This window comes from Chlorocebus sabaeus, chromosome 11 (genome assembly GCF_047675955.1).
Source record: "Chlorocebus sabaeus isolate Y175 chromosome 11, mChlSab1.0.hap1, whole genome shotgun sequence".
NCBI lineage: Eukaryota > Metazoa > Chordata > Mammalia > Primates > Cercopithecidae > Chlorocebus > Chlorocebus sabaeus.
Genome location: NC_132914.1, coordinates 9,730,667 through 9,743,257, shown reverse-complemented (window position 1 = coordinate 9,743,257; position 12,591 = coordinate 9,730,667). Strand labels below are relative to the sequence as shown.

Sequence of the window (12,591 nt, the reverse complement as noted above, 5' to 3'; positions counted from 1 at the left end):
GGTTTCCTATCCTGGGAGCAGGAGAGTGTGCCTATTTGAATGACAAAGGTGCCAGTAGTGCCAGGTACTACACAGAAAGGAAGTGGATTTGTTCCAAACCAGATACATATGTCCAGATGTTACAGCAAAGCCCCAACTAATCTTTAGAAGCACATTGGAACTGATAACCCCATTTTAGAATGAGCAAAGAATTTATTTTTTTAAATTGTATTTATTTTTTGTTGTTGTTGAGATGGAGTCTCACTCTGTCACCCAGGCTGGAATCCAATGTCACTATTTCGGCTCACTGCAAGCTCTGTCTCCTGAATTCATGCCATTCTCCTGCCTCAGCCTCCTGAGTACCTGGGACTACAGGTGCCCACCATCATGCCTTGCTAATTTTTTGTATTTTTAGTAGAGACAGGTTTCACCGTCTTAGCCAGGATGGTCTTGATCTCCTGACCTCGTGATCCACTGCCTCGGACTCCCAAAGTGCTGGGATTACAGGCGTGAGCCACTGCACCGGGCAAGAATTTATTTCTTATACTAACAGGTATATGAAAATGTACTCAATGTCACTAATAACTGGGAAAATACAAATAAAAATCATAAAATATTATGGAATAAAATGTGATGTTCTGATACATGTGTGCACTATGGAATGATTAAATCAAACTAATTAACATTTCATCATCTCACATACTTATCATTTTCTGTGGTGAGAACATTTGAGATTTATTCTCTTGGCAATTTGGAAAGATCCAATACACTCTTATTAACTATAGTCACTATGCTGTGCAATAAATCTCAAAAGCTTGTTCCTCTTAACTGAAACCTACTACCCTGTGACATGTGGGGAACATCTCTCTATTCCCCACCCCCAGTCCCTAATGGCTGAATACGCAATGGGGAAAAAATAGTTTTTTCAATGAATGGTAGTGGGAAAATTGTATATCCACATGCAGAAGAATAAAATTGAACCCTATCTCATACCATATGTAAAAACCAACTGAAAACCGATTAAAGACTTAAAACTGTAAAACTACTAAAAGAAAACATGGGGGAAAGCTTCAAAACGTTGGTCTGGGCAATAATTTTTGGATTTGTGCAGCAACAGTGAAAATCAACAAATGAAACTGCATAAAATAAAAAAAGTTTCTGCACAGCAAAGGAAACAATTAATGAAGTAAAGAGACAACTTACAGATTGGGAGAAGATATTTCCAAACTATTGTTGGGGCTCAGAAACGGATACCCTAAAATACGGTGATTTGACAGGTGGAACCAAAGAAGCCTCAAGTTCTCTGTGACCTCCTCCTCAACCCCTGTTTCTTAATCCTCTGTTTTCCCAGAGCACAGAAGGAAGTTGTTCTCTGAAGTTCCTTTATCTGCTTTAAGTTCAGACTCACCAAATAAGAAAACAGCTACTTCTTGTGCCTTCCATGGGTTTTCATTAACTGAAGTCATATTGCAGGAAAAAGAATGAAGTCTCTTAACACACCTGGATAGATTTTTCTCACAAACCATTGTCTTCTCTGCAAGCCCAATAGACTTTGTCCCAGGCCATTCGTGTGATCTTCACCCCATTAAGTTCTCCCCAAATTATTTACTATTCCCCCCAAATCATTCCACACTTCTCTATCTCCCTTTCCCCTAAGAACAAGGGTATTTCACCATCTCTACCCTATTGCTTGGTGGGGTGATGACTCTGTGATTCTCTCCATGCATTTTTACAGATTTGTTTGCCATTTATCCTATTAATCTGCCTCTGTCAATTGATGTTTAGCAAAACTTCAGAGGGGGAGAAGTTTTACTTAGGGTCCTAACTGTATATTCAACAAGGGGTTAATATTCAAACTATATAAGGAACTCAAACAACTCAAAGCAAGAAAATAAATAAACCTGATTTAAAAATGGGCAAAGCACCCAAATAGACCTTTCTCAAAATAGGAAATACAAATGGCTTAATGCTATAGAAAAAAAAATAAACCTCAATATCACTAATCATTTAGAGAAATGGAAACTAAAACCACAATTAGATAGCACCTCATATCTTTTAGAATGTTTGCATTCTCACCCATTCTGTTCTGAGGGAAAAATTATGTTTCATATTAGCTTTTCGAATGCAAGAATCTGTTCATTCAGTTTCTCTTTTAAATCTTTCTCCAATGTAATTGCTTTGTTTGCAATTCAGTGTTTCCATATTAAGATGTCTAGGTGAAGACTAGGGATTAGGTAACTCCAGATGATACAGTAACTGGTGATCTGAAACCCCAGGTGGTTACTATCATTGAGGTTCAAGGCCATTGGTTGCCTAGATTTACATATTACTGTCCTCAGCAGAGCAGCTTAATAATGATCTTAACATTCAGAGTGGGAACAAATTCAGGCCTGAGATATTTCTCTGCAATGATTGGCAGCCCTTAGAGAAATTCCCATACCTTCAGCTTTGCCTTTAATGCAGAATTTTGAAAAATTTAAAAAGCTATATCTGGATTAATTTGGTTCGGTGGAAAGAGCCCAGGGATGTTTTCCGTGGATAGTGTTCCCAGATTTAGCAAACAAAAATAGAGTATAACTAGGGTTATATTTAAATTTCAGATAAACTGCAAATCATCTTCTATATAGTATATTCCATATTATATTTGGGACATACTGACAGAAGTTCTTTGCTTGGGAAAACTTTAGTCAGCCTTCTAAATCTTTGGCTAGTCCCATGTGTGGATTTCCTTATAAAATTCAGTTTTAGCAAATAACCCTGCTAAGGCAGTTTAGCAAGAACCACCCATTCTTGATATCTGATCACTCTGGATATCTGATCAGGTTCCTCATCCACCATCCTCCAGGTGATGCCTGTTCACCCTGACCTGTCTTCTGCAAGAATCCTGTGGGGCTGCTTTAGCCAGAGTCCCCCTTATGCCTGATGTTCCTGTTGGCAATTTTCCATCCACTGACTCCCACACTGGTCCTTGGCTATAAACTTCCACTTAACCATGTTGTATTTGGAGTTGGCCCAATATCTCTCCCTCACTGCAAAACCTCATTGCAGTGGTCCCTTTACCTACCCTGATGGTCCTAAATAAAGCCTTGCTAACAGTGCTTTAATAAGTATCACTGAATATTTTTAAAAAATAATATACTACAAAAAACCTTTTATCTGAAATTCATTTTTTTCTTTTTTTTTTTTTTTTTTGACATGGAGTCTTGCTCTGTCACCCAGGCTGGAGTGCAGTGGCATGATCTCGGCTCGCTGTAACCACCGTGTGCTGGCTTCAAGCGATTCTTCTGCCTCAGCCTCCCGAGTAGCTGGGGCTACAAGCGTGTGCCACCACACCCAGTTAATTTCTTTCTTTCTTTCTTTCTTTCTTTCTTTCTTTTTTTTTTTTTTTGCATTTTTAGTAAGGGTGGGTTTCACTGTGTTGGTCAGGATGGTTGTGATCTCCTGACCTCATGATCTGCCCACTTTGGGCTCCTAAAGTGCTGGGATTACAGATGTGAGCCACCATGCCCGACCTGAAATTTAAATTTGAGTACACGACCTGTATTTTGTCTGGCAATGCTACCTGAAAACTGGTTTTACTCCCCTCATTCCTGGTCACCAACAATCAGGCCCTCATTTTGTCTCTTTTTGTTTAAATTTTGGAAACTGGGAGAAAAAAAACTCCAATAGACATCATTCCAGCCTTTAGTATCAGTAGGTGGCGCTGTGGAGTACTGCCGTATTGCTGCTGGGCCTCCTATCAGACTGGATCAGGAAAGCCATGTAAGCTTGGGGTAAATCCTTCAGCTCTTTTTCCTAGAGCACCAAATTATGTGATGCACAAAGCCGAGTACATATTAAGTACTAAGCACATTAAAACATTTGCTTTCCCTTTTTGATATGATTATCATTTAATTTTAAACAAATATAATTTATATGTTACACCTAAATATGATGTATTATATATTATATAAAAAATACACAATGCATAACAATTGTATATTTATAAACTCTAATCCCAAATCTGGGAATTTGTTCTATATTCTGGAAGTATGTAATCTAGGAGTGTTCTATAAGTACTTCTCCCTTTTCATTGGAATACACAATTTAATCAGCTGTAAAAAAAGTCTTTTTTTTCTCATCAATGAATGAATTTTACTCAGGATTATCTCCAGCTGCTTAGCTGCAGCTGAATAAATTCCACAGGACTACAGTTCACTGTCAGTTGCACAATACCAGGAATGGGGCAAGAGTTGGAATTTGAGCCCAGATGCTGGCAGCACCTGGGTCTAGGGTCAAACAGGGGCACCCCGAAGGCTGTGACCTTTCTGTCATATTTGGCTTAAAAACCAAGCAATGGCAATAAAGCATTATTTGTGTTGCTTCATATTTTCTAATTCTTACAATCCATTTTCTCTAATTTATATCCCAAATAGAGAAACAGCTTTGCCCAAGCATTGGCTAGTATTTTTCAAGACTTGAAGAAAACAAACAACAACAACAAACAAAGCAAAAATATTCACAGTTTAGCAGATATAAGAGGCTCCTAATTCTCTCTTTGGTATTAACATACCAAGGTCATAGTTCGGAAATTACTACCCAGAACATTTTATTATTACATAATAACCACTTATTAAAATTAACATAGAGTGATGAAAAAGGGTTTGCTTTAAAATAACTATTTCAGTAAGACTGCTTCATATAAAATATTGGGCAAGACATTCTAATTTTTTTGTAATTTTTAAGAGTGCATTTCAAACAGTGCTATGGTATTACTGGATGCTTGGGATGAGGTTGGAGCCAACATTTCTCATTGCTGATTTCTATACCACTAAATATTTCCCTCAGTTGGCAAGTTATCGGTATATTTTGTGACTTTTAATTTTAATGGAAAGACACTTCTGTATACATTGGAAATCTCAGAAAATTTCTTTTTTCCTTAAGCTTAATTAAAATGTTTACTTTTCAGTAAAATTTGAAGCTTGAGTAATGTTCATGCCTGCTTTTCATTGAAGTAGAATGAAAAGGTTGTACAATAAAATATTATTTTCATGAAATTACTTCTAGCATAATTCTGAGTAAATACTCTGAAAGGCAGCGAACTGTAAATATATTACAGCCATCTCTCATTCTTCAGGGCGGGTCTCAATTCTGTGAAAGATGATTGGCTTTCTGTTTTACGTAACAGTCATTTTGAAAACACTTTAAAACTGTCAAGTGAAGTGTGATGGCTAATTTTACATGTCATCTTGACGGAGATAAGGTATACTCAGCAGGGAAAGCATTATCTCTGGATGTGTCTATGAGGGCTTTTCTGGAAGAGATTGGTGTTGGAATCACTAAGCTGTGTAAAGATGATCTACCTTCACCAATGTTGGCAGGCATCATCCAATTCGTGCAGTCCCTGCCCAAACAGAGCAAAAGGTCAGGAAGGGTAAATTCATTCTCTTCTAAACCTAGGGCATTCGTTTCTTCCTACTCTCAGACATTGGAGTTCCCCCGTTTCCCAGACCTTTGACCTTACACTGAGAATTATGCTTTGTTTGATTTAGGTATATTTTAATAATACTTCACGTGTTAGTCATGAAGACATTTCCTGGTTCTAAGGCTTTGGACTCAGACTGGATTACAACACTGGCTTTCCTCGTTCTCTAGCTTGCAGAAGAGAATACTAGGAAGCTTGTACTTCCTACACAAATAAGAAGAGGAAACGAAATCTCTGGTTTATAAACTACGTAACCAACCACAATTCACAAAGATTCCATAATTTCCTTGGCAGGAGGCTAAGATCTAAAACCCAATATGATTGTGCTCCTCTTATCAGTTTTCTGTAAACAAAAGAGTATAGAACTAAAATAGAGCTTTGTTAAAATAACGTTGATTCATTTGTACGAAATATCAGATCACAGAAAAAACATGTTTTTATAAAATATGAGCTCTGTCACATTGGCTTATGGGAAAATTAGGCTGTTTTTTCCAAATAACAAAAAGCCGCAGCAAGCTGCCAGTGCTCTTGCAACACTTCTAACCAGAAAGCCTTATCCGACTTTTATGAAGTTCAGTATAATGCCCAAACTGCATATTTCAAACTCCTGCCATCAGATTCACCTGAGAAGACAAAAGATACATTGCCTCTGAACCTACAGTCCCAGAGCGCCCGACGTGAACTTGCTTACATCCAAAGCGGAGCAGCTTCTTATGTAGTGAATTCCCAAAGCATTGCTGAAATTATGAACAGTGCCCTGCTTCATACTGACAAGTGAAACTTTTATCTCTGATTGCCCAAAAATGTCTAATGAAGCTATAGCATCACTACAAGTTGGAATAGACACTTAATCCAGATTAAAAAGATATAGATAAAAATGAACTGAGTGTAAAGTCAAAGGATAAGAATAAATATGCCCCCCCCCCAAAAAAAAAGATCCTGACTAAATCCTTGGCAATGATATTAGAGATTCCTCGCAAAACTCCAAGGAATAAAACAAGAAACCATAAAGACAGATGGAGATCCACACGTTATAGTAAATCATATAAACAACGAAGAGATGGTAGTCGATTGTGTAAGAATCGTGAAGTTTTGGGTCCAAACAAAGAGAATTACGAAATGAAATAACTATCCAATTAACACAGGAAATAATATGAACAATGGGGTTAGGAGAGCAGAGGTTAATGTAAGAGATGTTTCCAAAAGTAATGATGTTGTCATGGAAGTTGGCAGATGATGAAACTATCAGGCATGTAAAACTGATCATGAAGATGTTCCAAGGAAATTACTCTAATTGTTTCATCAATATCGAATAAAAAGTTAAATCAACCCAAACATAGACAAGAAAAGAAGGCAAAAGGCATAGTATAATGATTCTCTTTTTACTCCTTTGGAAGGGATTGATAATATTGCAATTACTTCCTGTATAAAGAATCATCCATTTATAGATGACTCCAAATTCAATCCTAAACATTCAAATAAAATGAAAAGAAAGTATGTACTGAGAATTGGAATGACTACTCACCTAGGTCAAACTCTCACCTAGGAATGAGGCATCAGGCACACAGTGCACTGAGCAAGGCTGAAGGTGCATTGACTAATCTAAAACCTACTCCAGAATGAATGAGAGAGACTGGTACAACTCCATTTGTGCTAAATTTGGAGATACAAACAATATTTTGGAGTTAAAACTTAGACTGAAGATTTCAAGTCTACATAAAAAATCAATTTCTTTTTTTTCTTGCAAAAGCAGAAAAGATGAAAGGACATTGGCACCTGCCAAGAGTGCTGATGAAACGGGATAGTTCCCTGGCCCCTTTGCAAGAGTCGCAAAGGGGTTGGCTTGTTTACTCAGCCCACAGCTCTCCACCCCTCATAGGAGGGGGAGTTCACAGGTGAGTGGTGTAGGGGCCAGGAGGAGGGCTTCTGGGTGCCAGCAGGAGTAGAACTCTGTGCTGCCCCATGGAAGCATCTAGGGGGGCTCCTGTGTCCCCCAAAGCCCCAGAGGGTGAAAGTTACAGTGTGCTCTTCTGACTTTTCTATCCACAGATGACTTAGGTATTTAACAGCTCAGTGGAGGGTCAGGGTGACAGCCTTTAGGACTTGCCCTCTTGGTACCGCAGTTCTTGTTTAGCGTCCAGGAAGAATCAGATCATGCGAGCAAATTGAAGGGTGGTGAATGTACAGGATTTTATTGAGGGGTGGAAGTGGCTCTCAGCAGGATGGGGAGCTGGAAAGGGGATAGAATGGGAAGGTGGTCTTCCCCTGGAGTTCACTGTCTTCAGCCAAATTCTTCTCTCGGGTCCCACCATCAAGCTGTCCCTCTGAGCTCAAACTGTTTCTCTCTGACATCCGGCAGCTTCTTCTTTCTTTCTTTCTCTGCCACACTGCCACTCTGCTGTTCTGCTGCTCTGCTGCTCTGCTGCTCTGGTGGTAGGACCAGTGGTTTTCATGGGTACAGGATGGGGTGTGGGGTGGGCCAAAAAGCAACATTTGAGTGGGAAAACAGCAATAAATGTTCTCACTTTGGTCTGTGGTTCCAGGCTTGAAGATGTGTGGCTCTTGCTGGGGACTCCCCTCTTCTACCCACTATTTCCCTGCCTCCCATCCATATCACCAACATTGCTCCTAACCCTACTCAAAATGTACATTAAAATATAGAGGTGGAAAGTTATATGCTGCTACCCTCAGAGCAAACCCTTTCTCTCTTATATGAAATAACTAACTTTCCTCCACAGCATAATTAAAAAGGAAAACTAATAGTGACATTAGTCAGAAATCTGTAGACATCTCTACTCCTCCAGCAACTCTGAAAACTGGGTCTTCTAATGCGTTGGTAGCACTGAATCTGAAGACTGAATATTTTCTATTCTGTTCTTTCCCTTTTTACCCTTATTTTAGTGAAACAATAAATTTCAGTAAAACCAGTGAAAGTATATCGCCAATGTTCCAATTAGCACAGAGGAAGAGAAGAATTGTTCTACAACTAAACTAGTAGAAAACTCAGAAAAATATCTCTACTTATAATAAACAGAAACCTAAATTACTGCATCCAACTACCTGATCATCATTCATTTTTAAGAAACAGACTTGCTTAACATTCCAAAGTTCTCACCCAAAAGAGATCTGACAGTTTTCTGACTGCAATCCATTCTGGAGAAGTTGCTACTAAACTAAATAGAATAAAGTTATTGTTCCTTTAAATACAGTATCTATGAATGGACAATCAAGACTTATGTCCCTGAAGGCACAGGACAGCTGTTAAATGTTGTTCCTCCATTGTACTAATCAACTTCATACTACTGGAGGATATTTGTAAAAAATATTTGTATGTATACACATACACACACATACTCTTAAAAGAATTTGTGCTAGGTCTTTTATTTATTTATTTATTGAGATAAGGTCTCACTCTGTTGCTCAGGCTGGAGTGCAATGGCATGATCATAGCTCACTGCAGCCTCGGCTTCCCAAACTCTGGTGATCCTCTTACATCAGCCTCCCAAGTAGTTGAGACCACAGGCATGTGCCACTATGCCTGACTAATTTTTGTATTTTTTGTAGAGACAAAGCTATGCCATGTTGCCAAGGCTGGTCTCAAAATTTTGTGGTCAATCTGCCTGCCTTGGTCTTTCAAAGTGTTTAGATTACAGTTGTGAGTCAAAAGAACCCTTGCCAGTATATATGTTTATTTTATTTTTTTGTCATTTCTTTGTCTTCAAACTGGAATATCCTGCTTTAAAACTTTAAGATAAAGTATAAATTACTTTCTTTTTTTAATGAGAAATAATCACCTTTTGTCAATTTTATTTGCTGATTTTATTGACTTGCATATTCTACAGCGAAGACGTCAACATATTCTATGTGTTGTGTTTTAGTAGCTAGGTGAACATATATATGATATTTTCTACCCTAATGTTACTCGTTAATGCTATTTTAGCTTTTCTATCCACAGAGGACTTAAGTATTTAACAGCTCAGTGGAGGGTCAGGGTGACAGCCTTTTGGACCTGCCCTCTTGGTACCCTAGTTCTTGTTTAGCGTCCAGGAAGAATCAGGTCATGTAAACAAATTGAAGGGTGGTGAATGTGGAGGATTTTATTGAGGGGTGGAAGTGGCTCTCAGCAGGATGGGGAGCTGAGTTACATTATACGGTATAATTTACGTTAAAGCCTATTTTATGTTGAAAGAAGGAGCTAGAAAACTAGCGATGTTAATGTGTTAACATTTATTTTCAGTGATGAATCATTTAGTTTACAGGATGTATCTTGTATTTTCTTTATGTAATTGCCAAATCACAGTCAAATTTATGGTAAGTTCATAGTACTTTAATATTTTACTAATATGAAATATTTGATTTTTACATCTTTAGAATTTGAATTGCACAAGGAGAATTTCCAATAAATATTTTCTGTATATAGCTATGACACTTTCTTCACAAATATTACATATTCTATGTGCCAAGGTCTTAAACAATTTCTTATGGAAATGTTGCAGTATTGTCAGTTATTTCACAAATTTTCTATAGAGAGGAATAGGGATTAAGTTTTGTTCGTTTGGTTTTTTAACTTTTATTTTAAAATCAGAGATACATGTGCAGGATTTGCAGGTTTGTTACATAGGTAAATACATGTCATGGAGATTTCTTGCACTGATTATTTAATCACCCAGGTATTATGCCTAGTATCCATTACTTTTTAAAATTCTCTCCCTTCTTTCACCCTCTGCTGTTTGGTAGGCCCCCGTGTTTGTTATTTTCCTCTATGTATCTATGTGTTCTCATCATTTAGCTCTCACAAGTGAGAACATGTGGTATTTGGTTTTCCATTCCTGAGATAGTTTGGTAAGAATAATGGCATTCAGTTCCATCTATGTCCCTGCAAAGGACATGATCTTGCTCCTTTTTAAGGCTGCATAGTATTCCACGGTGTGTATGCACCACCTTTTCTTTATCCAGTCTATCATTGATGGGCATTTAGGTTGGTTTTGTGTCCTTGCTATTGTGAATAGTGCTGTAATGAACGTATGTGTGCATGTGTCTTCATTATAGAACAATCTATATTTATTTGGGTATATGCCCAGTAATGGGATTGCTGGGTTAAATAGTAGTGCTGTCTCTAGGTCTTTGAAAAATTGCCATACTGTCTTCCACAATGGTTGACCTAATTTATACTCCCACCAACAATGTAAAAGCATTCCTTTTTCAATACAACCTTGACAACATCTATTACTTTTTTACTTTTTAATAATAGCCATCTGACTGGAGTGGGATGGTATCTCACTGTGATTTTGATTTGCATTTCTCTAATGATCAGTGACATTGAGCTTTTTTTCATGTAATTGTTGGCCACACGTATGTCTTCTTTTGAGAAATGTCTTTTCATGTCCTTTGCTCACTTTTTAATGAAGTCATTTTGTGTGTGTGTGTGAATTTGTTTAAGTTCCTGATAAGTGCTAGATATTAGATCATTTGTGTGTGTGTGTGTGAATTTGTTTAAGTTCCTGATAAGTGCTAGATATTAGATCATTGTCAGATGCATGAATTACAAAAATTTTATCCCATTCTGTAGGTTGTTTACTCTGTTGATATTTTCTTTTGCTGTGCAGAAGCTCTTTAGTTTAATTAGATCCCATTTGTCAATCTTTGCTTTTGTTACAATTGCTTTTGGCATCTTCTTCATGAAATCTTTGCCTATGTCTATATCCTGAATGTTATTGCCTAGGTTTTCTCCTAAGGTTTTTATAGTTCTGGGTTTTACACTTAAGTCTTTAATCTATCCTGAGTTGATTTTTGTGTATGATATAAGGAAGGGGCCCAATTTCAATCTTCTGCATATGGCTAGCCAGTTCTCCCAGCACTATTTATCGAGGAATCCTTTCCCATTGCTCATTTTTGTCAGGTTTGTCAAAGGTCAGATGGTTGTAGGTGTGTGGTCTTATTTCTGAGTTATCTATTCTGTGTCCATTGGTCTATGTGTCTGTTGTTGTACCAGTACCATGCTGTTTTGGTTACTGTAGCCTTGTAGGATAGTTTGAAACTGGGTAGTGTGATGCCTCTGACTTTGCTGTTTTTGCTTAGTATTATTCAGGCTATTCAGGCTCTTTTTTATTCCACATAAATTTTAAAATAGTTTTTTTTTTTCTAATTCTGTGAAGAATTCAATGATAGTTTAATGGGAATAGTACTGAATCGTAAGTTGCTCTGGGCAGTATGGCCATTTTCAAGATCTTGATGCTTCCTATCCATGAGCATGGAATATTTTTCCATTTGTTCGTGTCTTCTCCGATTTCTTTGAGCAGTGGTTTGTACTTCTCCTTGAGAAAGCCCTTCACTTTTCTTTTTAGCTGTATTCCTAGGTATTTTGTTCTCTTTGTAGCAATTGTGATTTGGCTCTCCACTTGCCTACTGTTGGTTTATAGGAATGCTAGTGATTTTTGCACATTGATTTTGTAACCTGAGACTTTGCTGAAGTTGCTTCTCAGCTTAAGAAGCTTTGGGGCTGAGATGATGGGATTTTCTAAATATAGAATCATGTCATCTGCAAACAAAGACAATTTGACGTCCTCTCTTCCTATTTAAATATGCTTTATTTCTTTCTCTTGCCCAGTTGCCCCGGCCAAAACTTCTAACGCTATGTTAAAAAGGAGTGGTGAGAGAGGTTATCCTCGTCTTGTGTCAGTCTTCAAGGGGAATTCTTTGAGCTTTTACCCATTTAATATGATATTGACTGTAGATTTGTCATATATGACTCTTATTATTTTGATGTATGTTCCTTAAATACCTAGTATATTAAGAGTTTTTAACAAGAAGGGCTGTTGAATTTTATGGAAAACCTTCTCTGCATTTACTGAGATAATCATGTGGTTTTTGTCTTTAGTTTTATTTATGTGATGAATTACATTTATTGATTGGTGTATGTTGAACCAAACTTGCATGCCAAAGATGAAGCTGACTTGATCATGGTGGATAAGCTTATCGATGTGTTGCTAGATTCAGTTTGCCAGTATTTTGTTGAGAATTTTGCATATGTTCTTCAAGGATATTGGCCTGAAGTTGTCTTTTTGTTTGTATCTCTGCCAGGTTTTGGTATCAGGATGATGCTGCCCTCATAGAATGAGTTAGAGAGAATTCACTTCTTTTCAAGTTTC

The 12,591-nt window shown here is 37.5% G+C and overlaps 1 protein-coding gene across 2 annotated transcripts in view; it reads left to right on the top strand.

Annotated features, from left to right (window-relative positions):
* Positions 1-621, top strand: part of CLEC2D (C-type lectin domain family 2 member D) — a 44,061-nt gene extending 43,440 nt beyond the window's left edge. For both annotated transcript variants that reach the window (XM_037995158.2, XM_007967564.3), the window contains exon 5: positions 2-621. In XM_037995158.2, coding sequence (XP_037851086.1) covers positions 2-140 — 139 coding nt within the window. In that variant the 3' untranslated portion in view covers positions 141-621. The remainder of the gene's footprint in view (position 1) is intronic.
* The last annotated feature ends 11,970 nt before the right edge of the window (positions 622-12,591 follow it).